Source organism: Idiotropiscis lumnitzeri, chromosome 5 (assembly GCF_059441095.1).
Source record: "Idiotropiscis lumnitzeri isolate Australia: NSW breed Sydney's pygmy pipehorse chromosome 5, RoL_Ilum_1.0, whole genome shotgun sequence".
NCBI lineage: Eukaryota > Metazoa > Chordata > Actinopteri > Syngnathiformes > Syngnathidae > Idiotropiscis > Idiotropiscis lumnitzeri.
In genome coordinates, this window is record NC_142395.1 from 28501827 (window position 1) to 28528881 (window position 27055).

At 41.9% G+C, this 27055-nt stretch overlaps 1 protein-coding gene across 3 annotated transcripts in view; it reads right to left on the reverse strand.

Moving 5' to 3' along the window:
- The window catches only part of sox6 (SRY-box transcription factor 6), a 140465-nt gene that overhangs the window by 74903 nt on the left and 38507 nt on the right, over positions 1-27055 (reverse strand). For all 3 annotated transcript variants that reach the window (XM_088295782.1, XM_088295781.1, XM_088295780.1), the window contains 2 exons: positions 18872-19112; positions 15724-15934 (listed from right to left, as the gene is read on the reverse strand). In XM_088295782.1, coding sequence (XP_088151908.1) covers positions 15724-15934; positions 18872-19105 — 445 coding nt within the window. In that variant the 5' untranslated portion in view covers positions 19106-19112. The remainder of the gene's footprint in view (positions 1-15723; positions 15935-18871; positions 19113-27055) is intronic.

Here is a 27055-nt window from a genome sequence, read left to right on the forward strand (position 1 = left end):
AGTAACTTTAAGGTCCTCATAAAAGTCTTCATGAAAAAATATAAAAAAAGAATACTTCCTTGATTTTTTTTGATTAGCGTATTTTCTGTATATAAGCCGCTACTTTTTTCCTACATTTTGAACCATGCGGCTAATACAAAGGTGCGACTATTCGGTGGATTTTTCTTTCACCGGTAGGGGGCGCTCTATAGTTCAGAAAATACGTTAAATAAATCTCGATTATTTTTTCCCGCTTGGATCCGTTCTGTTTTAATGAGCAAAGTTGTTGCCGTGTTAAAAGGCACTGTTTTAACAATCTGTTTATGTACCTTTATGTGGATGCACAGTACAAAATTGTTCTGCAAATGCAGTAAACAACAATTTTTTTTTTCAGCTTGCGGCTTATAGCCTGGTGCGGCTTTTTTTTTTTTTTTCTCCATAAAAGAGCTTCTGCGGCTTCTATAGAGGTTGGCTTTCCCGTCTGTACATTTTTTTTTTTTTAATGGCATGTACTTGTTTTGGTAAGTCTGACAAATTGCTCCGCTTACTAAATGATTAAAAGAACAAATCAAATTGTGTCATTATGCTAAAATAAATAAATTAATTAATTAATTAAAAATAAATAAATAAATAAAATTTATTTTTATGTATTTTGAGGATCAGTCGCCATTAAAACAAACAAATCAGCAAAAGTGTTGTCACTCCAGTTTTGGAACGTAACACATGTTTGAAAACGGCCTGGCAAAATGGTTTGTGACCACACGCCGCCAATGGGTGTTTGATTACAGTGTGTTGTCAGCGATGAAATTGTTTCAACTGTGTGCCGCCGCATTCCGAGCCTCCCCGTGTGCACCGTTCTCCTGGGAAGAAAGATGATACTCGCGTTTGAGTGTTTGCTGAGCTAAAAAGCCACTGGCAGAGAGGAGAGGACTATCGAGAAAGAAATTAGCCGCAAGTCAAGGATAACAGTCTGTGGGGGATATTCCGAAGGATTTGTAGCCTCGTGTTCCTTGCTAAGCGCCGTCTCTTCTCAGTCACTGCAGAATGCGGCCAGCTTCAGCTAAATGAAAGAAAAACCAAAGCGTGGACACTGCGTGTTCAGGCTCAGGCACTACGTTATGCATTCTGCCGTGCCAAATATGGGAGGAGATGGAAATTCATACAAATAGCCACTGGACCTAATTTGTCACCACAGAATGACCACGAGCGAAAGAAGTTGAAAGTCTGACTATGGGGAGGAAAAGCAGTGTTCTCTTTTTGTGAATAAGCAAAGGAAAGAAACGGCATATAGAGGAAAAAAAAAAAAAACATTCTAAGCTTTCTTTCTTCTCTGCTCAGCATATTATTACTTTTGCTAGTTAGCAAAAAGGACGATGAAAGACAGTTGCCCCGACGTGTCATCTTTTGCACAAAGTGTTGCAGTTGCAAAAGTTTCCGCTCACTTTTTAGCAACAACAATAAAGTCTGATCGTCTTTTCAACTTTAATGAATGATCGTAATATTTTATTGTCATATTCCAAAGCCATACCGCCGCTATATCGACAGTTTATATAATTGACAAAAACCTGGCATTTGAACAAGGGTGTGTAGACTTTTTATATCCACTTTATGTCACAACAATGAGCTAATAAGAGACGTGATTGTCGATTGCTGATTTCTGTTCTTTGCCTTCCCCCAGCAAAGTTTTACAATAAAAAAAGCACAGATCAATTAAGTTTGCTTGGCGCCATCAGAATACATTTTTCTTTTATCTTTCCAGGCATTAAAAAACTGTGAAAAGCTTTTTTTTCAGTCAGGATGTGAAGAGACAGAAGGATTTAGTAAGACGGTGCGGGATGAATGGCAGGGATTATGTCTTGCACATGTTCACAGTAAATCAGCTGTTAAAAGACGAGAAAAGATTAACGGGGGTCTTCAGGAGGAAGTACCGTATTAAGGAGTATCGATCAATACTATTTTATGAATCTTCTTTAAAATATACAGCCCGGGTATTTTATTGACATTGCCATGTATAAGTAAATTCTGCAAATTCTATAACTCATCCATGCAAAGTAAGATGCTGTGCTGTTTGTATCTTGAAAGGATTTTCTCTTCTTTTTGCGTGTGCATTTAACACTCGACGGATTGAATCCCGCCTCGCATTTCCGTCAATGGCAGTCAGACAATGATAGGCTGACATTTACAATCATTTGCCATCCTTTCTCCACTGCATGGGAAACAAATCAAAAGTGGAGATTGATGGCGGGAGAAAAAGAAAGAAAATGAGTGACACGCTCGGAGGAGTCCTTTGAATATCTTAATCACAGACACCCTAAAAACAAGACCCCCATCATCACAGCAAATAAAACATAATAATCACAAGAGGCAGGCAGGGAAGTGAAATGCAGAGAGAAAACATGTTTTTGTCATTCAGCCGGTAGTCCCCGAGACAACAGCTGTAAGCGCCGCAAATACTCCTGAACTCTCCATAATCACGGCGTTATTGAAGCAAAGACAAAAAGGGCGCTAATTGCAAGGGAGCAATCGCAACGCGATAGGTTACACACCCGGGTGATGGCGCACAATGCAAATGCTAAAGAGGGGGGAAAAAAAAACGAAAAAAAAAAAAAAACATTCGGAGCACAACAGTGCGTTGTCGCTCATTTTCAGGCAATTACCTTTCCCCGTTTTCAACAGTTTTAATAACCTCGAGCGTTTCAAGAAGACTTTTCGCTGCAGTTAAATAATTTGAGCTTGCAAAGGTGTAATTAGTTGTTCTGGCATGCATAAGTAAAAAGGTCCACCTCCTTGAGACATGGCAGACTATTGTGGAGCACCTGCACCTTAACTGAGACCTAATCATTATTCCGCTCGGCGAACATCGAATGTTCGCCCCCTTCCGAATGTCTTGTTGACTCACGTAAACACGTGCTATGAATAGGCGGCCTCATCTCAGGTTCTTGCACAGCCCAGCGCCTTCCCGATTTCTTCTTGGCTTTATTTGATCGGTGGTTCTGTTTATCAACAACTAGCTCACTCGTTTTGTTTTTCGTTTTTTAATTTCAAAATTAAAAATCATAGCTCTTGGCACATCGGCACACCATTTTTGTCATTTGGGGCAAACCCAGTCACAAGCTACGTTAATGTACCGCAAAGGTATTTAAAATACTTTTAAATTATTATCTAGTGAGTGAATCATCGCAACACTTTTATTTGGCTGCCAGGATGGCCGAGTGGTCTAAGGCGCCGCGTTCAGGACCCAGTCTCCCCAGGAGGCCTGGGTTCGAATCTCGAATTTCCCCATTGTGGGACTAATAAAGGGCAAATTATTATTAAATTATTTTAATTAATTACAACATTAACCACAATAAATTACCGTATTTTCCGGACGATACGGCGTACTTGTATATAAGCTGCAGCAACTCTTTTTGGAAAAAAAAGAAATGATAAACAAGCTGATCAAGATTTATTTAACATATTTTCTGAACTATACAGCGCCCCCTACCGGTGAAAGAAAAATCAAGAAAAAAGCCGCACTGCCGTATTAGCCGCATGGTTCAAAATCTAGGGAAAAAAAGTAAAATACTGTAATTGTTTAAAATGTTGGCTGCTATACTACAGTGGTTTGAAAACACTCGGATCACTCTCCACTTCATCTCTAATGCAGCCGCCTCGGCTGACACTGACAGCAGTGCTACTACTAGCAAGAGCGTCTGGCTTTTGCTGTCAGTTAAACACTTTCTGAGTCACTGCGAAAAAAGCTTGGAACTTTGGTAGCGTTGTTCATTTTCCACACAATACGCTAGCTAGCAAGTTTGTTTTGCCACCGTCTTCCGGAATCAAGCCGAAAGATGAGTAGTAAGATGGAATAGACCATTGCATAAGAAGATACGGGTAACACTCAAAATCATTTAAGGATGTGAATTGTAAAACAATTTTTAAAAACTTTCTGAATGCGGTGTTTGTAAATGTCGGCGGCCCAGCCAATCGTCATGATAAGTCGGCCGTTGTTGTGCCACCACAGGTCAAAACGATGACACAGACCACTGTCACGCCTGAGTCATCCCAAATCACCTCCTCAATTTGCATGACTTGAGTCTGCTCATTATCAAACAATAGGAAGAACATATTTTTCTCAACAAATATGCGTATGAATACCATCCAAGAAGCTGTTTTGAGCACACTTGCCGTTTTTTTTTTTTCCCCTCACACGCTACATACGACGCTCCCCCTTTATCTCGTGTCGTCATGCGAGCAAAGCGTTAATCCCGCGGTGATGACCTGGCCATTTGGAGAGGCCGTATACACAGACGCAGCACCCGACCCTTCTAAATACACGTGTCCATCAAGCACATATGAATTAAGCATCCCCACGAGGCTTCACCTCCTGAGCCGAGCAGCATGTGACTTCTTCCCGATCCATTTTACTGCGGCACTCGCTGGCAATCAGGCTTGAATTATTAAAGTGAGCAGTGAGCAATGATCAATTCATTGCGGCCCTTGCTCACAGCCCGCCCACTCATACCTCAGCAGAAATGACATTGAGAACACTTGAGTATGCTTCCAGACAATGCACATAAATGTGACTTATGTCAGACCCAATATGTCAATAATCATAACTGTACAGGCTGAGGCCATGGCCAGAAATACCGTTTGACGGCAAGAGATATATGAGCTGCATTCTGAGCAGAGCTGAGCATTGGCACATTCTCTTTGTTTAGTTTTTTTTTTTCGCCAATAAAGTCTAAATAAATATGTCTCCTAAATTTGACACATCACCAAGAAGGGCATTGTTAACAAGCCTGCCAAATTTGAATGATTAAAAAAATATATATATTGTGAAAAATCAATGCATTGTCTCCGCTCTCAAAGGCTGAAAAACTCAAATGTCAATTAAATACCAATATCACCTGGATGCTACGTTGTCAAGACAACACCTGCTGCAATTTCACACAGAAAAATAATAATCTGATATTCTGCCTTCTCTATTTGTTGTGCCTATACTCACAGTGACAACAAGGCACTCTAAAGCCACCACGCTAGCAAGTGGTCACATGCTGGCAACCAAGTTGGACTAAATTAAAAAAAATACAAATAATTGCCATGCTACTTTTTTCTGTGTGACTCATGACTGACAACGAGGCACGCTAAAGCCGCTCGCTAACTGCACGTCACAATTTCCCTGGATAAGCCAGGTCAGCCATTGGAGCAATTATTTTCAAAAATATATCATATATTTAGAATTCTTCGTCAATGAATTCACTTTGCAGTGTCTTTAATTAATGTAAAAAAATCTTGCAGTTTTTCTTTTTGTCAGATCAGATGCGTAGCATAGTCAGGCAGGACGAGAACACTGATTCAAAGGTACATCAGCATGAAGCCTGCTGGACACGTAAACAAATCCATTAAAAAAATAAAAACAAATATTGAAGGGAAGTTTTCACAAAAGTTGCAAGAGTGTCCAAAAAAAAAAAAAAAAAGATGCAATGAAAACTTTGCGAGGAGGCTACGAGGAGCCAAGATAAACCAGTACTCAGAGCCTCCAAAACTGCAATCTCCCCTTAAGCCGGAGAGTGGCAGCTGGCAGAACAGCTGGTGAATAGGATTAATGTCAGAAGAATGAAATAAAACTCAACATATGTCCGAGCCTGAGGTGTTGGGACTGTGCGTGATTGTGCCCCCGATGGATGCCATGTGTGCAGCTGGAAGGAGCTGCTGTGCTGCTCCGCTCTCCACCCCACAAGGTCACTTTTAAGAACTAGGCCCATTAAATGCTGCGAGAGCCAAATCAACTTTTTCTTCCACTCGCTTCTCTCTTGCGATGCGGGGAACATGAGCAGTCGTCACCGGGGCACGGCCGATTAATCGGCTGGCTGATATTAAAAAAAAAAAGAAAAAGTAAATAATTTTTTTTAAATTCTTTTCCTTTTTCTGTCTTTTTTTTCTTACGCATTAAAAAATTCCAACGTAAGACAAAGAATGAAAAAAAAATGGGGAAAAATTGGCTGATTTTTGCTTATTTTTCTCTTTGTTGGAAAAAAATTGTAAAATATTAAAATGCTTTGCCTGTAATTCATCATTAACTCATTTAATCCCAGAAACTTTCACTAGCGGACACCCCTCAATTTCAGCGTTTTTCTGGATGTTGACTGATTTTGCGAGCCCAACAGAAAATTGTGTTCTAATGCTATTAAAAAAAAAAGACGTATAAATACGTCTTTGGGAGGTAGGGACTACATTTTTGATAATGTATATGCATGTTTTATGGATTGAATGAGATAATTGTTGTTAAAATATTAATTATATATATTTTTTTAAATGAATCAGCCACTTAATCTTAATCGGTGATCAGACGTTTATTTTTTCCCAAATAGCTGAATCTGCTTAAAAATATCTCGATCGGTCGGCCTGTCGTCAAAACATTCATCGGGGAAACAAAATTAGTTTTAAACAACATAAAAAATTTGCAAAAATAAAAGTCAAGTCAATTCAATACTAGCGCATCTATAATGGCAATCAACTGAAGCTTAATGGTTAAAAAAAATCTCTTAAGTGCAAATATTGATTAATTGGACTTTTCAAACCTGATTAAGGGTGATTGAGTGCGCGTGTGTATGGTTACTCAATAGTTTAAGATTATTTACAGTGCTGATCATCATCATCGCTTTCCAAGATGAACAGAACGTGGACTTGATTTGAATTTCTAATTTCTATTTCGTGTCGGTAATCATTTGGGTCCGCACGTTGCAATAAATTAATATAATTTGGTACAAAAAATTAATTACCGGGTGCCATGAAATGGAGAGGTTGTTTTTATTTTTTTATTTTAGTTTTTAAAATTTTTTTTTTGCACTGCAATTTAAGTGTCAACTATACACTCGCCAACTAATCAATGCTGGAAAAAACATTCCCATTTATTCATCTATGTTAATAGACGTGTGAGGAAAAGCATCAAGCGCTGTGATCATTGCCGTTCTGTGTGATTTAGTCAATTAATGGCTGCCTGACTCCACAAGGACAAAAAAAGAGACTAATAGGATCCCACATGAATGCATTAGAATTTGCAGTCAAGCCAAGTCTCTTGTATGGACACCAAAAGTTTATTTCATCCTAAATGCTGGACGAGAGATTGAATTGAGGTATTAAAGAAACAAAGAAATTACATTAGGACATGGAGCCGGTGACCGCCATTCGCAGTCGTAGAAAAGTCTGCGTGAGTGGGCGCATTCTCTCAGTACATTAAAATTTCACTTTAGGAAAGTCAAGGCGAGAGCGTATTTAATTTCTACCACAGTTCATTTTCACTTTTAAAAAGCAGTTAAAAGCTAATTATTAATAAATCTCAAGTTCAGTTTGTTTACCGAGATGGCAGAATTCAGGATACACAGTTTCTGTTTACTTTAAGCTTGAGAGCAAAGGGCAATATTTTTATAATTAATGTTCAATAAGATGTGCAGGCACCAGAATTTGTGTGTGTCTTATCAGCAGCACGAGCAATATTTTAAACACAATTCGTGAGCATCTAAGCCTTCTGCAAATTGATATTTGAACAAGTAATCGCATATATTTTTCCACACAGGAGTAGCTTTCCATTTTGAGGGAAGATTGTAAAGTCTCAAGTCGCATTAACGATTGAATATTCACATCTCCGTTGTTACGCTCTCAATCTGCTGTTGTTCAAGTGGCTTCAGCCGCAATAGAAGCGGCGTTTTCCTCTTTAATTGGCCCGTTTCCTATTCTGCAAGACTGAAGACCTTGCCGACCGTCAAACACAGACAGACCACTTTGTTTCTCGCCGTGGACTGAGCTCGCTCGGGAAAAACGATGACACAGATATTGGCAAAGTCCGTAAATTAAGCATGGATCTGCAAAATTAACTTTTCTATTTTAAGCAAGAGGGCGTTGGCGCACCCAGGATATAAAATGTAAAATATTTGTTTTTATGAAGCAAAGTACGCTGCACACGGATCTTACTACATATTCAAGAATGAATTGCAACAAAAAAAAATAGCAAATAGAGAAATTTTATTTGGTGACTTTTGCTATTTAAAATTTGACTTCACTATGAAAAAGAATAATTTAAATCCTTTCAAATGTTTCCATTTTTCACGTATTTGTCTTACCCCTCATCCTCCAATATATTTTTATTAAAAAAAACCCAAAAAACTCACACTATTTGTGTTCTGGATATTTTACACAATCCTGTTGCCCTAACACATTAACCCCCTCTGAAATTCCACAAGTCATATGTTCCACAAGTAGCTGCGTTGATAATATTTCAACTGTGACTGGGAGGTGTCAAAACCCCGGTTCAGTCCAGTTTCCAAAATTATTATTAGGATTAATTTTTTTAAACAATCGGTTGACACACTGGAATGTAATTTGTGTCAACATGCTACAAGTATAAATGCCTGTGACTAGCTTTCATGTCGATGCAAAATTCATGTTAAAAATTCACGCCAGTAGTTTTCAGTTATTTATTTCAGTATAAAAACATTAATAATAATAATAATAACTATTAAAAAAAATAAATGTACTTTTTGGCTTCTATATCCGTCAATGGCAGAGAAGGAGTGAAAAGACTGCTGTGTCAGCAAAATCACTTTGACTTTTTCCATAGTTTCAAAGTCCACTACAAGTCATCATTGCAACTTGACGACATGCCGTTGATAATGTGACATTAAAGCCTCTTAAGCAGTGGACTCGAGAAGAGAAAAAACGATAGTGTGCATCCAAAGGGAGATGACATTTGTCAGATAATTATACTCATTGCCACTCGGGCTTTGCAGGGCAATAAAACACATTTCTATTCATTTGGTCTGACACGCTCATCCCATCTCCTGGCACTTGTAACGTTATCGAACAAGAAGAGAAGGAAAAGAAAAGCAGCGAGTTTCATCTTGTTTCATCCCCGACAGATGAAAGCGTCTCTTTGTTTGTCGTGTTTGACACGCGTGATTGCGGAGAGGAGCAAAACAATGCAAATATGTTAATAGGCCGCAAGTACACTCGTTGTCATGTTTGCTCGTGTCAAGGCGGATCTGCGCGCCGCATGGCTGACGTACCTGCGACTTACAGAACAAGCCGACGATGTGCTCTGAAATCATTAGCGAGTCACACAGGCCGTGTGTGCCCACGGTGTGGGTTACATGTCAACTATTTTGATCCCTGGTCAGATGACACCGGCTCCTTTGTGGGGCTCTGTGTTATGTGCACAATGTTGAGTTGCTGAATGCCACAGATAGGGCGGCGACAGTGAGCTAGCACTCTGTGCTGCATACGCATACGCACTGTTCCCCCTCATTTTGACCTCCTCCTCCTTGCTCAAACAACTTCAAGTTTGATTGTTTCTCATCCCCGTCATGCCCCGTTTCACTGGCTAAAGCCGGCTATTATTTATTCAATGGAGAGAGAGGTTTCACAGCCTCCTGACAAATATAGCAGCTTTAATGGCCTCTGCCTTCTTATGTGTCAGCATTTCACCATCATTGCACCTCTCCAAATGCTGCCGTGTCAAATAAAACAGTCAGGGTGATACTGAGGCTATTTTTCTTCGCGAAACAAAACACACTCGCCGGGCGGTGATATCATGAACCAGACTTGATAAGCAGTAGATGAGGTATACGTCGGACTGGTACATGTATGCATGCACATGCGTGTGTGTGTGTTGTGTTATGTGAGGACAAACAAGCCTCTGTGTAACTCTGGCTGTGATTTGTCTCAAAGAAACACCCGTTTCCTCCTATCAAGGGGTTCCTGTGCAGCCAGAATGGCCAGGATCACAATGGGAGTTTTGTGCAGCGCGGGTGCAAGGGGGGGGGATACACTGAACAGCTGAAACCCGGGAAGATGGCCCCTGGAATGCTCCCCAGCAGTTGCTACTGTTGACTAATCGGAATATGAGAAGTGGGGAAGGTGATCTTGAATGCAAAGAATGGCACATTGAAGAAGCAGCTGCTTGTTTTGTCATGTGAATGATGAAGACAGCGGCAGAAAGGGGCAACAAAATCTATATCTTCGCTTGTGTAAAGCGAAACCTGCGGGGACTGCGTCTGTGTGTGTTGTGTGAGGCGATCTGCTTTGGAACAGATAGTAAATACATAATTCAGGAAGGGACCAGGCACTCGGTTTAGCCCATACACCCTCCGTTTAGCCCTGGGCTCTGATCTCTGCCTGGCACGGGAGCAACTTTGTCACCAGAGAGTGAGGCTGGGAGGCAGATGAAAAATTTGACAAAGGTTTAATTAAGTGAGGTTGACATAAAGATAATTAAAAAAAAATGGTGGTGGTGCTTTGAGATACGATTGACCTGACTCGCGAGCTTTTCTGGATGCGAGCTGTCACAAACTTTGCTCCCAAAAAAAAAAAAAAAAAAAGAGGCTTCAAGCTGTTTCATGCCACTAGTTGAAAATGAATCATACAACAAAAGGAATTGCACTTTGTGTGTTTAAAACAAGCAAATAAGGTTGCCTTAAGAACGGCCTGTCAGCTTAATGCTAATATACAGCATAATGAAAAATGACAACGTTTATGCTAATTGATCCACGCTATTTGCCGGGAATAAGGACAATATTGAAAATCTGCATATATTTATATTTATTTTTATATATTTAAATGTATATATATTTAAATGTGTATATATATATATATATATTTTTTTTTTAATTATTTTCATTATTTTTTATAACATATAGTACTATAGAGTCTTTTTTTCCCCTTATTTAAAAACATAAACACAAAATATTTGGTTGGCACCACTGTAGAGGGGCAAAAACTTTGGAAGAAGGATGATGAGCTGAGATAAGGGGAGAGTAGGGGGTTGGCTAGCGGGCATTTTTTTTTTCCCAAGTTCAAATGTCAGACTGGCAGACTGCCTGTGCCGTACAGCCGAAAAATCTATTTAACGTCTGCTTCACAGGGTGACAAGAGGGTTGATTGGCAGAGAGCAGAGAGCGGCTTTTGATCATATGTCCTAACAAGCGATTCCAGCTCATGTCTCTTCAGCCTGAACAGATCTGCATTACCTATTCAAACAAAAGTGACAGACCAGAGCCCTGCTCCGCTGGGCTGGCGCACCGTGCTGCAGGCCAAGACAGAACACACACGCACACATGCATTAAAAAAAAAGTCTGTAAGGCACCCCTTCTGTAGCAGACATAAACCTGTAGCAAGTATTTAATCAAACAGATTACTTGCATCAAAATCCATGGCTGAAAGATCTGGATGAAAAAAAATGAGCAGCGTATTATTAAAGGGGATGGGAAAATGCTTGACTGGTATTTGGCCAGCGTGTGCAAGAGGCCTGCCAGGAAGGTCCTGGCCTAAGCAACGGGATGCTGCACCCAGAGGAAACACAAACAGCTACGTGGCTGAAGAAGGCCTCGAAATCGGCAACCAAGGCAACTGGATTCTCGAGCCCTCATTGCATATGCATGGAGTCAGAGGCTCATGCTCAGATCATTATAACAAAGATTCCTATTAATTAGGTGGGATAAAGCAGAAGCAGATGACACGGCAGCTGGGATGAGATGAGAGGGGAGAAGGAAGGGAAGGAGGAGAGGAGGGGAGAAAGTGCATCAGTCTGTCTGGGGCAAGGGAATGAGCATTTTATCATATTCCAATATACGCTGCAATTTATGGAATACCATATTTATTTTTGGTCATATTAAGCCTTCATTTTTATTGATTTAAATCATATCCAAACTAATGAAATTACCCCCCCAAAATAAACCTGCTGGTGTTCTGCTGCACCTGCAGCCAATTTCCTCCGAGGCTGCGTGTGGACTCAGCAGGGGTTGCGACACTGATGGAGAAAGTGTTACAACAGAGTCGAGAGTTGATCAGCGCTAATCAGCGCCCCAAACTATTCTCTTCCCTAGCTTTCCCACAGCCCGCAATCTCATTACATGCCTGTCGTAATAGAGCGTAATGACCGCACAATGATGATCACTCAGTCTAGTGCACAGTCATTATACAGTAATAACAACCTCACCAAGGGGATTACAGTTACAAATAGCAGAGTTGGGGAGAAAGACAAAGGTAGACACGTCGACTACACAGATTGCTGCATCTGACGGGGGTTAACCAATTAGTGTTGGTCAGCAGCAACGTTACTTGTTTACAGTAACTAGATTTCGCTATGTGTCACATAGCGCTACAGCATCCACAGAAGATCGTTGTTTTTTTTGTTTTTTTTGTGTTTCCCCAGGCATACCTTAAATGGCCATCTTCCATTTGGCAGTAAAAAACCTTGGTGCTTTACACAACGTATGACAAAACAAGTGCAAATTGTAATTGCCCGATAGTGCCATAGTGTAGTGATGGGTAAATGAAGCTTCAAATTTGCTTCATGAACCAGCTGCTGTATTTTGTAGTCCTCTAAATGGCACTGTTTGATTAAACAAAAGGTTTAAAAAATGGCAATTCATTGTGCTTTCAGCCCAATGTTGAACGCAGAGTGCCATCTAGGGGAGACCAAAAACACTACAACTGGTTCATAAAGCAAATTTGAAGCTTCATTTTCCCGTCACTACCATGGAGTCGGAAACAATTGCACCAAAGCACACATAGAGAAATGTGTGCTATCCACTGTGTCATGCTTCCATAGAACAGTTATGGTATACTTTTCTCGGTTTACTGTTAAAAAAAAAAAAACAATCGGTAGCTGCGGTTTACATCCAACACAAATTTAAGGGCATGCTATTGAGGTATTTTCCTGAAAATAAAACAACAAACACCAGCTTGGATGCTCATCACATCCAAGTTGGCAAACTGCTAACGTAGCAACATGTTGCAGTGATACGACAGCTAAAAAGTCAAATGCAGCTCTGAAATATCAGTATAGGTTTTATTTTATTTTAACTAAAAAAAACATAATTGTAATCTATATTTTCAAGCAATTTTACATTTGATAACTTTAAAAACGTCCTAATTAAATAGCGTGGAAAGATGACACAGTTATGTCACTGCATTTGCATTGCAATGGTGTTAAGCAAGGTTGCACTAAAGATTTTAGAATTAAGAGTTCATTTATATCTCAGTAGTTCAATTGCAAAATTTGGTTTGGTGTTTAAACTATTATTTAGTCCACTGATTCAAAATATTAAAACTAATACAAAAGACTCCCCCCTAAATATTGCTCAACAATAGGGTGACTAAAGAGAAATTATTAAGTTTCGGCCAGCTAAACCTAAAGATGATTCAACTAGTCGAACGGCATCTGAGAGAAAATACCTCAAAGCCAAGTCGGTAAGCTAAAATTTCTCAACCTTGTCTTGACCAATCCCCACACAAAATATTTCTGCGTTGACTTGCAGAGTATTGATTCTGACTTGCATTAGTACATTATATAAAAGTGTTCGACTTTCATGTGAATCAAATCACGGTCACCTTGACTTTTTTTTTTTTTATAACATGCGCTATTTGTCTTCACCCCAAGTGCCCCAAGGCCGTTATACTTTATCCTGACATTTTTAACTCTTGACGAGTGCTGTCTGGAGGTTTCTCCATAAATAATGCATTTACAATAGCTAGTAAGTAAACATGGGGCACAATCGTTAGCCCCGCTGGCAACGGCGCCTAATAGGGCTTTTACAGCAAAGGTGACTATTCAGCTAAATGCAGTGCGCGCTGGCTTGGAGGACATTTTCATTCATTAGCACAGTCACAAGCACTTAAAGCACTTTAAGGAACCACAATGGAAGAGAAGGGGAGAAGGATACTGGGGGCAAAAGGGTACAAATATAAAGATGGAGGAACGTCCAAGTGATGCGACGTCCAAGATTGAGCACCATGTCTATTGTTTTTAATGTCAGGCAATTGTGAGGCTCAGCAGCAATAAATAACTCTAAAAAAAAAAAAGGACACTGGGAATGTATTAAAGAATTTTGTGGTGCACAATTCTTGAGGTGACCACTTCACCACAAATCGGTGAGGACAACAAACTGTTCCGACCAGGCAAAGGGAAGTCCAAGAAGAATGGTAGCAGATGGCGAACAGTCTCGGAGGCCCTTCGGTGATCCCGATCGCACAGACACCAAAGTGGCCGAATTGGAGACAACAGTTGTCCCGCTTAGATAAGCGCTATATTTAGCTCATCTGTTGCTCACAGCACATTAGCGGCGTCATTAAGACAACAAATGGCTTCTCTTAACCTTCTTGTGTTCGCTCCATCCTGTCCCTTTCAGTCTTCAGCCAGATATCTCCTTTTCAGAAACAAAGAAGTGGATTTCACTAGTTTTCGCTAAGGTTCTTTTTTTTTTTTTTTCTTTTGCCTCGAGAGTACTTCTCCCTCCTTTTTACAGTAATCACTGATCATCACCACTGAGGCTTCCTCAAGTGCTCTCCAAAACGGAGTGTCTCTCCGTTCCTGCAGCATGGGAACAGTATGCTGAACTTTGTGGCCTCTCTTATCATCCGCCATTTCTCCTTCTTAGAAACTAATTTCCTCTGACGGGGGACTTTATTTTGGTGGCAGCGATACACAGTGCATGAGGCAGACCAAGTCTCTATTATTAACAGGAGATTAAAACAGCTGTATGGCACTCCAGCGCACCCTCTCCTCCTTGCAATGACATACGGCCCTGGATTACAAGATGCACTTGACCATTTCAATTTACGGCACTAACCAGGCTTCACCAGCTGGGGTTCATTAGCATAACGCCTGGCATTGCCACAGAGAGCTCAGAGTGAAAATCATCTTGATGAGACACGTACGGCATGAAAGTTCATCTGAAGTACAAGCGTTGTGGAAAAATGTTTTGTTTCTTTCTCCAGGATTTTTTTTTTTGTCCTTGACATTCACATACAGCGAATGTTTGATTCCTCCTGAAACAATGCGTCCCCATAAGTTGGATCGGGTGTAATAAAAAGAGCAGCAAACGAGCACTTAAAAGACGAAGAGGAAATTATTTTTAGGCTAACAGAGGTCTAATTTATTCATCTGATGAAGCGCTTAAGCTAAGAGCTCCCCAGACACTAAATGAGACACATGCATTCCCGAGGGGGTTCCACATTTGATTGGATGTAGTTACATTACTACAGCCCTAATTAAGAAGGGGGATATGTTTCTGCAGCTCCTTCAAATATTTGTTTCTTTCACCACTGTACTCTTTACAGACTGCAGGCGATGTGAGGGAGACCCGAATATCCGGAGATGTCTTTTAGGACATACGGTAGACCTCGTTGGGTGATCTCGAGATTTCGCATTGGCAACGGCGGCATGGTGCACGACTGGTAAGCACGATGGCATCACAACACAGAGGTTGTGGGTTTGATTGGGGCTGCGTGGAATTTGCATGTTCTCCCCATGCCTGCGTGGGTTTTCTCCGGGTATTCCGGTTTCCTCCCACATTCCAAAAACATGCATGGCAGGTTGATTGGCCACTCTAAATTGTTCCGAGGTGTGAGTGCGAGAATGGATGCTTGTTTGTCTATGTGTGCCCTGGGATTGGCGGGCAGCCAGTTCAAGGTGTACCTCGCCGACTGCCCGAGGTCAGCTGGGATAGGCTCCAGCACCCCCGCGACCCTCGCAATGACAAGCGGTCCAGATAATGGATGGATGTGGTAAAATACTTCATGGAACCGGTTTGTTTGTAGCGATTGTGACAAGCAAAAAAAAAAAAAAAAAGCAATATTGCTGAAAGTCGCTCAAGTATGCCTTTGACGCAAGGAGTTTTTAAGAGGCAGGTCAGATATCACAGAAAGGCACGTTGGAAGCGTTTTTTTTCCTTCATTCAAAAGCAGAAACGAAGAGAGGATCCCTACCGTCTTGCTCTGTCTTTGTCATCTCCTCCAGCTTCTTCTGCTTGAGTGTGTCCACCACGTCTGCCAGGCTTCCTTTGCGGCGCTCCGGAGTTCCAAAGGCTGATGCGCTCAGCAGGTCGCCTCGCTCCCGGGCCCCCTCCTCGGGCTTGTGCGGGGAAGTGGAATTGTTGCGGAAGGAGTACAGGGAACATACTTTATTGCTGTCAGATTCCTGCATGACAAACAAAGAGGCCGCCGTGACAAGAGATGAGTGCTTTCTGGGCTTTTCGTTGGAGCATTCTGACACAACTTTGCTACTGTACATAATCATCTGGCTGCTGTTGTGATTACAGGTCGCAGCATTTGGGCATTGAAAAGAATTCTGCTAAATAGGATTTGATGTGGAAAATGGAGATGAAATGATTAGGTGCGCTTGCATAGTGTATATTCATAAAATACGCTTTGACTTCAGCTGCCGAGACTTGACAGAGAAACCTCCCAACTGTAATTTGTCAAATTGCTCTTGAGTGTGCATTTGTGTTCAGGTGACTGCTGTGTAATTTGTTCATTTTCTAGCGCCGACCTATTCTCAGCTGAGTGCCTGGAGATGTCGTAAATCTGTGTCCTGTCTCAAGCTGTTGTTGTTTTCTCAGTTCCACCTGTGCATGGTTTAGTATTTAACTTTGGGGCTCGTCTCGAGCCGGCTGGCTGAGTGCTCCCTGTGCACGAGCGCACATGAAGGGAGACGGGAAGAATGGGATGTAGCTTGAACGGATGAGAAGAAGAGCGAGCGAGAGAGCAATACTCTGCAGATGTGAGGTTATCGTCTGCGCGCGGGCCACGGCTGAGCGCTACATCTGACAGAAGGTGGTGTTAATTATGGTTTGTGGAGCAGAAGGTCGCTAAGCAGCAAGGAGCCTCTGCCTTTAACAGGGGAACAGTTAGGTGTGATTTAAACATTTGCCCTCATAGTAAGCAGAGGAAATGTTCCGAGATCCGACAGACAATGTGAGGGGAATGAATCCACAGCGGCGTGACTTGACAAATAAAAAAATTTAAAAAATGGACAGTGCCAAATCCTCGTCCTTGAGCAGCATGTCAAGCCCTAGGCATAGCTGCAGCGGTGTGTCGGGTGATCCGGTACCAAACGCCAGGGTGGCACGACTGACCGACCCGCTGTGCACCTCCCAACCTTGTGTTGGATGATTATGCAGCGTGGCAGAGACGGTGGAGAGTGCTCGAGGCTAGTGGAGGAGTGCTGGGTTAATCAGCTGGCACGGGTTCAGGGCACAGCCTACACAGACGCATGGCGCAGCAGTGGAGTCAGGTAATCAGCGCACTCTCATTCCTCTCGCCTTATGCCTTTCTATTTTCTCCTCTGGATCATGCCATGCCGTCGTTTCTCTCGCGTAACCTTGTTTTGCTGCACTCTTCTCACTCTCTTCAGTTGTTTTCACAAAACAGTCAACCCTGAATAATGACATTATTAACCACCATTTTTTTTTTCATTGCCGTAGCAACCGACAAATATGATGTTATATCGACTTGTCTCACCTCATCAAATCTTAAGTTTCAGTTACCGGCATACCACCGACGATGTTTCGGAATTGTTCTTCATTACCTTACACTCGCGTGACTCCGAGATTTTCCCCACAGAAATTTTTTTTCACCTGTGTGCGCATAATGTATGTGTCGCGCTGCAATCCTGTGGTGTCGACTGTCGAGGGTCTTCGCGACCGACTGCGGCGCTACTTCAGAGGCCCTCTGGGTGTCTTTACTGTTCCGCCATCTGTCAAAGACAACCACCTGCCTCTTGTGTGCATCTCCGCTCACAAGTGCTCACGCTGCCCTTCACTCGGCTAACATCAAAGTCGCTATGCACTTAGAACGTGCAGCATCTGGAGAGTGGCTGCCGATTTAGCTTTGACACAACAAGCCTGCTAACAACACACGGCGACCAAGGACAAGACACGCTTCTTTTATAGAAACAAGAATGCAAGCTCAAGGGAAGCAGAAAAGGCCAAGGCTTCTGCCCATGATGCAGTTGGGATTTGTGTCATTGCGAATGTTTAGGGAAACATTCCTCTGTTTACTCTGAGAATAGATGATGCTTTAGTATTTGGCAGAGCTGCTCATACAAAGACCTCAGAGGTTTCGTTACTTCCGAGGGGCTGGAGTTATAGATAGAATAGCGCCGTCTTTGTACAAGCCGGAGACAATGAATGCCTACTGAGACCGGATCTGCAACACCAAGGGAAGCGTCGTAATACCGTAGCCTACACTTGAGTCTAAAACTCAAGTCGAAAGAATTGAAAGTTATGTTTTACGGAATTTTGCAAACATCCGTTTTCTCTCGGTTCCACCATGAGCTAAAAAACTTTGAAGTACCATGTTTTAGAAAACGCTTTCTTGCGCGATTTTGAACTATGCGGCTAATACAACGGTGCGACTTTTCTGTGGATTTTCTTTCACCAGTTGGGGCGCTCTACAGTTCAGAAAATATGCTCAATAAATCTCTAATTTTTTTCTTTTTTCTGTATCGTATTTTTCTTTTGTGTTGCTGCGGCTTATATGCGGGTGTGCCGCCTTATGGTCCGGAAAATATCGTTGCCTATATGAAATCAAGCTTACTTTTAGGGCCCAATTGATTCGTGATGGAAAAATGACGTTTCAAATTTGCTTCATGAACCAACTGCTGTATAAAAGAGTCCTCTGGATGGCACTGTAGGTTTAAATAAAGGGTTTAAAAAAATGGCAGTGTGCGTTCAGCACAATGTTGAACAGAGGGTGCCATCTAGAGGAGTCCAAAAATACTACAACTGCTTCATGAAGCAGATTTGAAGCTTCAGTTACCCATCACTACTATTAATTCTTTCATGTTCAGTCCTATCGTGAATGTAAGGAAAATTGAAAATTCTGAGCACAGGAAAGAATGTGCTTGACCCCATCAGCAGTTATCTGCAACTTCCCAATCAGAAAAATGCAGCCATCAGTTTTAGACTGATGACAAGTGGAAGGGTTGCACTGATTTTTTTTTTTTAATTCCAAGAATCAAATTCATGTTTGCAGGGGAAAAAACATCACACTGGCTTCTTTCCTTTCAAATCTTGTTTTCGTTCGAAGTCAACCTCAATGCAAGCACAATTGTGAGATTTGTATTGTGTCTCACCATGCGCTGTTGGGCAGAGACCAAACTGTCCCAGTCGCTCTCTGGAGGTACACTACTTAGCGGCTGAATTTCATCGGGATGGGCTTTTCCATGGAGTAGATTGTGCAGCGGCAGTTGCGGTGTGCAGTGGGCGTCAGCCGTCTCCTCTTTTTCCCAAGACAAGTGATCCTGGCTCATGGCATCATCTCCATCGACCACAGAGGCAAAAGGAGACGTGGCTTGCTTGGAAGACATGACTCTGCTGTAGAGTAAGAAAAAGACACTTTAATGAGATTAACTGACTAACAATGAACAATGCGCAAAAACGGCGGCCTTAAGGAAGCATTGAAGTTTGGGCGTTTGAAACTACGGTACAAAAAAGTGCACCTGTGCAACAACGTTAACCTGACTGGCTGAGGGGTCTGGAACAGGCTGTGGGGTCCCTAATCTGTTGTTTAATGCAGATGGATGCCTTGATCTCGGTCTGGAACTGTGCCTGCTTGGGGCCTGGGCCAAACCCCAAGATACTCAGGCGGTGGGTCAGCCAGACAGTGGGGCTATCAGCCAGGAAAAAAAAAACCCTCACAAATAATTTAGCAATTTAAGCATTTGAAAAAAATAAAAAATAATAATTATATATATATATATATATATATATATATATATATATTATTTATTTTATTTTATTTTTTTTCGATTGTTCTAGTTCAATGTGCTTGTTCATTTCACCGATTTGGGCATCAATCAAAAATAAATGTTTTTGCCGATTTTTTAACAGAATTACGTTTGCTCCCCCCACTAGGCTTCATGATATATTTACCTTGTATGATTCCAATAAATAATGCAAAAGTAAAATAGTTGTAACCAATATTGAGTGAACACTGACTTGGGTGTGTTTGAAACTACTTCAAATGGCCAGTTTAGGTGTCTGACAAACATTCACTTGTCTATTCAAGTGTTGCACATTCACATGCACACACACTGCTGCAGTGTGACAGATCAGCCTGAGCCGAAACAAAGGTGGCCTAAGTTCATGTCATGTGTCTCAGCAGCTGAACAAACAAGTCCACTAAGTCAGGTAGCTGGCTGAAACCTGTCTGTCTGTCTGTCCGTCTGTCTGTCTGTCTGTCAATGCTTCCGTCCATTAGTGTTCCTGCATGTGTTCCCTCCTTTGTGTAACGGGTCTCGGCCTTCAATTTTAATCAGCCATTGAATAATTTCCAGGCTCGTGCGTTATTGAAAAGCCTCAAAATCTGAGGAAAATTCTGGATTAAAATCTTAATTGACGGCTGAGAAATGCAAGTTCGAAAGAGGAAAGCGTGCGCTCGACGTATGTGCGCAGGGGGACGTTTCAAGCGCGCGTATACTGACGTATTTTTTATTCATGCACCCAAAAAGCCCGAGCCTGGAGTGCAACAAACGCCTTGTCCTCAATGGAGTGTGAGAATGAAACAAAGCACTGCTTTTGTATTACACACTAAATCAAGTGGCATTATTTTACCACTAAAATATTCAGTCTCTCAGGCACTTTTACTTGAGTCTCCAGCCATCAGTCAAACTGCTGAGGCGTGAGCAAGACAAGGGGATGGAGGGAGCGCGATGGAGACTCCATCCTCCTGGAACATGTGTCTACAGCAATCTTGTTAAAGAATGCAACAGATCTGCGGCAGGCTCCATAACAGTATTTGTCAGCAGGAGTTAATAATTTATTAGCCGAGCAAGGAGGTTCTGCGCTCAGGCAGCTAAAGAGTGCCGAGAACTGCCTCGGCCCCGCCCCCCTCCGCTGACAAGTCCCGTACAATACCACCTCATATCACAAGAAGGGGAAATAATTCTTTGAAAATATCTAATGGCAAGTATGGCATTTTATTTTTCATACTTGAGCGGGCGTCACACAGCGACGTGATCTAAAGGTTTTTCTCCGCAGCGGATCAGCGCTGACACAATAAAAGCAATTTATGAGGAGAAAATAAGAAGTTCTATTCATTTCCATGTGGGTGTTAAGTATGTTTAAATGAATCATCTTCTATAAAAGAAATCACACTTTTTTTTTCTTTTTTTTTTTTACAAGCTTGGCCTCAAGAGCAAACAAAACAGACATGTTTTTACATCTCGTGTATTCTGGAACCTTTGCAGTGACTTATCCTCAGTCAATTTCTTGCAAAAAAAAAAAAAAAAAAAAAAGCTCCAACAATGCCTTTATATGGTCAACAGAAATAAAACCGTGGTGAGCTTGAAGTTCATAAATCCTTGACGGGCTGCTATCCCTCATGCTTGATTACGCCATAACAATGGACAGCTAACAAGCCAAACCAATCAATAAGTGCGTGAAATGTTGTCTTCTTGCCCACTTTCTGCAAGACAAAGCTCCAGTTATTTTGAAGACGGGAAGCAGCCACAAGGGGAAGGGTCAGCTCCCAAAGAGAAGGGCTCGCTCTCTCTATATATATCTAGCCGACAATATTGAAGGAGAAGGACTTATGTTCCCCGGCTACAAGCTCATATAGCCTGGAATGCTTTGACTCATGAATTGTTCCCTGTGATAATGTTTCAGCGTCAAGCAAAACAACCTCTGCTTAATTGGAAAGTATTAGAGGGATTTTTGTGCACCACTCATCTATGAACTCTTTTGACTTAGGGGATAAAGGGGGGGGGGGGGTTAAACTGTCCTCTGCTATCCGCTCTCCTCTTCCGTGGTGAAAGGGGCCGAGTGACTTTCACCTGCTGTGTCTGCCCGGTCACATCATTAACCTTTTGTTGACACTGGTGACAAGTCACTTATCATCAAATTGCATTAACCGCGTCCAATGGGAAAATGAAGCTTCATATTTGCTTCATGAACCAGCTGCTGTATTTTCGAGTCCTCTAGATGGCGCTGTTGCTTTAAATAAAGGGTTTTTAAAAAAAATGGCAATTAACTGTGCTTCCATCCCATTATTGAACTGGGACTGCTATCTAGTCCAAAAATACCACAGCTGGTTCATGAAGCAGATTGGAAGCTTCATTTACCCATCACTAGTGACCATCCTGTTGCAATTTCGCTTGTACCTCTTGGTTTTCATCGCAAGACCCAAAGAGGGTTCAAACTGTTCATATTAGACTAAAATAGAAGATAGGAAATTCAGATAGATACGAGCTGTTAACTTCGGGCTTCCTGTGGGTTGGTTGCATCCGGATGTGGATGGGTGGAACGAAGTGAGCAAATTCATTTAAGGTTTGAACCGACTAGAATCAGAATCCGAATCAGAATGCCCATTTTTGTCTTTGTACTCAGTGTACAAGGAGATCTATGTCTTTGTGAGAAAGAGGTCCGTGGTGCAAAACCGATCAGAGAACTACACTGTGCTGAAAAGAAAAACATCAATGACGTCACTTAATCGACTAGACTTTCATCAAATAATGGTCGACTACAAAAAAAAAAAAATCGTCAGTTGTTGAAGCCCGAGCACCTAATGTGCAGAGATGTGTCACAAAGTCACAAGTTCCGAGTTACAAGTCAACTTGTAAACACATACTGGCCTGAAACGCGGCGGGTAAATCAACTTGAACTTTCTGGCTTCATGCAGCCTTCCAATTAACCAAGGTGCTCTATGAATCAGGCAATTTTAGTGTAATGTATGCGGTCGTCATCAAGCCATTAATCACCCACAAGGGCTGTTATTTGAAGGTTAATTACGACTCGAATTACCATGTCGAGAAAATACAATGCACGATTGTAGAAACATTTGCAATGCACTTTGTGAAATGATTACTTTGGGGATTTAAAGACACACGCGCGTGGTCTGTGTGTGTGTGTACGAGATGAGCAGATGATTTTGTTTCCCTTCAGGGGTTCCTCCTGTTCTAACAGGTGTCGTTGGTGGGGTTCCTCAGGGTTCTTCACCTGCCATAATGAGATATTACTACCTGACAGCTCCCAGCTGGAGGAGCATTGACACGGAATCCACCGTTTAGCACAATTAAATTATCGCCCTCCATTGTGATTGTGCCATGCTGTGCAGCCGCCAGCTTTCTGGGTACATAATCAACTCGTAATAGAAGGCTGTAAACCGCACACACTCGCTCGCCGAATGGCAGACGCACACACATTTTGAGGCGCTGTGGAATTCCAACAGGGGAGTCTTGGGGAAAAAAAAACACATTTTGTAGTTTTCTTTGCAGTCTGTACGAAAATCTTAAACGTCAGCTGACAATGTCATTAAAGATAATGGTATTCAAATCAAGTAAATGCTCGGATGTTTCCAACTACTGCGGTGAAGTGGCTGGAGAGTTGTCCAAATTAATTTTGTAAAATTGTTCCTCCATTATTCTTGACCTTCCCCTCCAAAAAGTCAACTCAATTACATCCGTACTTCATCCCCCACTTCACACTCTCTCCTGATACCTTCTCTATTAGACGTGGCCACCGTTTTACCACATCGCTAAAACCCAAACGACAGCAAGCCACCTGAAGTGCGCACTTTACATATCGAGCCGAGTATTGATAATTATTTCGCAGGGTAAATTATTTGCAATAATATGCCGCAAGAGGCAGCGGCTCGTCGTTCACTTTAAACACTTGTGCAGCTGCCACGACTGCGTGCTTGGTGTCCTTGCGCCGCACGAGGCAAAGGCACACGCAGGTGTGAGAGTGCTTAAGTGTTCCTGTCTGACTCCTCAGGAAGGGTCGATGAGCACTCACGCACTAAATCCCTCCGCCCCCCCCCCCCTCACCCACCCTCCTCTGTGCCCGTGGCCCCTCTTTTCTGATCCCAGGAAACTCTCTCGGTGATGAATGACACGACGCTCAGTTCCTCGGGATACTCACAAGTTTACCTTATACACTGACTTTTTATGATGTTTAACGAGGAAAAAGTCAGAACACTGGGCTTAAGCAACTAAACAGTTTTTTATTCTCTCTTTATTGGCCACAATTTTTCACAAAAAAGCTGCTGGGCACAGGAGTTCCCAAAGGGTCTTGTGTTGCTGCTGCACTTAAGCAAACCTCACGGCGAGTCGGGCCGTCCACCAACACAAGCCTATTTGCCGAGCAACAGTGGAGCTTTGTGGCTTTCCGCACTTGACAGTAAGTTATGAGCCCTTTGTGAACGCGAGAAGGAAAACAGAGATCGGAATTTGGCAGCAGCATAATAATACAGAAATCTCCTGTTTGTGGAACGTGAAATTTTCATGGCAACAATCACGCATTGTTGAGGGAAAGAAAAGCAACGGTGACAGATGAAATATAGAGCGGGGCCCCCTTTTTGTACAACCTTAAACAAAGCGCCATTCAAGCCATGTCCACTCTGTCATTTATAAAGATAACTTCTTGTGTGCGCTGCAAAGTTTGCCGCAAATGGTTGCCCTTCAACAAAATCCAGCGTAACATCTCATACAGTTGCCAGAAAAGTGAGTGAAGTGAAGTGGGGGTGGCCTTTTGGGATAACCATCCCACGTTACCAAAGAGGAGCACAATAGGTGCAAAAGGGGGCATCAAAACATCAATACAAGCGGGGAAGTCAAGAAACAGAAAGCGGGCTCTATGAGTGACTAAAACAGACAAATGCTCACCGACAATAGGTTATTTTGAAGAAAGGACAGTAAGGGGGTGAGGGAGGGGGACTGTGGGCCCCGGTTTTTAGTCTTACCACCATGAGGTCATCAATGGCACAGTAAATGGGGTTGGTAGAAATGCCAATGGAGTAGTTCAAGGAAGAGGAAAATCTGCATGGCCTAGCGAAGGGAAAAGCAAGCGTGCTTGCTTCCATTATCATCCCATAATGACACTAAAGGTGGGATGGATGAAGAGTTGAAGCATTGGAGTTTAAATCCATTGATCAAAATTCCTTTGAAGAAAGCATCAAGCCCAACCGTACATATCTCGTGTGATGAAAATACATATGAGGCATTCAGAGTGACTCATGAAAGTACAGAGGTGCCTTGATATGCGGATTTAAATTCAAATTTTAAATACAATTACTCATATCTCAAGTTTGTTCTCACAAGTCAAAGCAAACATTTTCTTGGTGTATATACTTTGTAATGTGTTTTGAGCGAAAGGAAAGAGCCCGTCAAAATGGTTGTAAATAAACTGCGATAAACATCCATCTCTGGTTCCAAGTTTGCGGTCTTGCTATTTATTAGTTTCATTTCTACAGTTAATTTTGGCATAACTCTCTTTTATATTGGGTGTAATTCCACTCTTGACCACAAGATGGCACCGTTATTTAATTTGAGGTGGTTTTAATATTGAAAGAAGAAGACCGTAATAGGAAGTACTTCAACACAGTTCAGTTTTTGTGAAAGATTATCTACCGTGATCCTGCTTTTTATGCCTACAGAAAGCGACGGCTGTAGTTTGGTTTTGTAATGTAGATAGTTGGGCATGTTTATTGAGAGATGATGTTTAGTTTATCCATTGCTCTTGTGCTCTCTTAATATGAATGTGTTTGTATTATTTTATTTGAAGACCTGAACAAAATGAAGTCCTGTAGCAGAGTATCAGAAATTTCCTTTACAGCGAGGATGGTCTGGAAAGCAACCCCTGCGTTGGAGGGCGAATTACTTTGTTTGAGTGGGTCAGGACTCAGGAGGAATACGCGTCGCAAAGAGTACGATAAGTTATTACAAGTTGTAGAAAAATTACTTGAGCACTCTAAACGCGTTTTTTTTCTCTTCTGTTTCCGCTTTGGAGCCTGTGTCTGAGATGGAATTGGGGCCGGGGGTGGAGTAGTTTTATGTGACACGTCAATTGGAAAATCAAAACAGGGGTAATTCATTTGCTCCACCAGAAAGCCATGAGGAAGAAGGGTCAGGCGGGCCACTCCTCAAAGATTTATGATTAAGCCTTATTATTTTGGGGAAACTGACATTGATTGCTGATTTAAGCCACTGAAACCAATTAATTTGCTCACACTGAATAGAAAGCATGGTCAACAGTGTGTGGCGTTTTGACAGGTTGGACAGGAAGAAGCCGAGCAAATGTGAAGGACGAGATGAAGCTCTGTTTGGAGGCGGTTAAAAGTTACCTCGAGTGATTGACAGCTGATAAAAAAAAAAACGACGTCTACCCACCGTTCCTAGTAATTGCCCCAAAATTCAGTTCACAGAAGACGCAAAAGAAGTGCTTTTTAGCAATGCTGAGATTCATGGATCAGCACAGAGAAAAGTTGAGTAAATGAATGTGAAACATACTGGTCGTAAAAATCAACGGGCTGACAGTCATGGTTGAACAGAAAAATGTTCGGAGAACTCTAGGGAAGTGGGCGCCGTAGCGGCTCCGACACGGACCGAAACAAAATGTCTCATCAGTCTGCCATGAACCTTGTGTCTGACTGCTTAGTGTTTCCCAACCTTTATGGCGCCGAAGCAACCATTTTACATTAGAAAACCCACCAAGCAAAAATGTCACAGCAAGTATGGCTAACAAATGAATTACTCAGTGTGAAACGTGAGCCTGCTTCATTGAAAACAAAGCTGAAACACTTGCAGGAAGCCACAAATTATTCGAAATTATTAAATGTATTTCGCCATTTACTTTGGAGTCAGCCAGTCCTCGCTCAAGCGCCTCCAACTGGTCCAAAATGCTGTCGCTCGCCTTTTAACTGGCGCTCCTAGTTTAAAACCCAAGTTTGAGACTGTTGGCGTTAGATAAGATGTCAGGGGCATACAAGTGTTGACACAACTATGAAATGAGGATTTGGGACTCATCTTAATGGGGCTTCCGAGATACCAATGACAAAATGAAGCGACAATATTAGTGATGGGAAAATGAAGCTTCAAACCAGCTGTTGTATTTTTCAGTCCTCTAGATGGCGCTATTGGTTTAAGTACAGGGTTTAAAAAAAATGGCAATTCATTGTGCTTTCAGCCCAATGTTGAACCGAGCGTGCCATCTACAGGAGTCCAAAAATACTACAACTGGTTCATGAAGCAGATTTGAAGCTCCATTGACCCATCGCTAAACAATAGGAGGGCATACAAAAAAATAAATAAATAAACAAGAAGAAAGAAGATAGTGAGAATCTGTTACATGAGAATTATAGTGATGCCAATTTGTTAGCAATTCTTAAATTTGTATTTTCTATTCATTTTATGCGTCAATCGTCGAATGAATATACTGTATCTCAGTTTATCCATGGTCCTGGTTTTATTTTGGCAGGGGGAACTTCATGATCCTTTTTTACGCCTCGCCCCTGGCAAGACGAATACCTTTTCAACGACTTG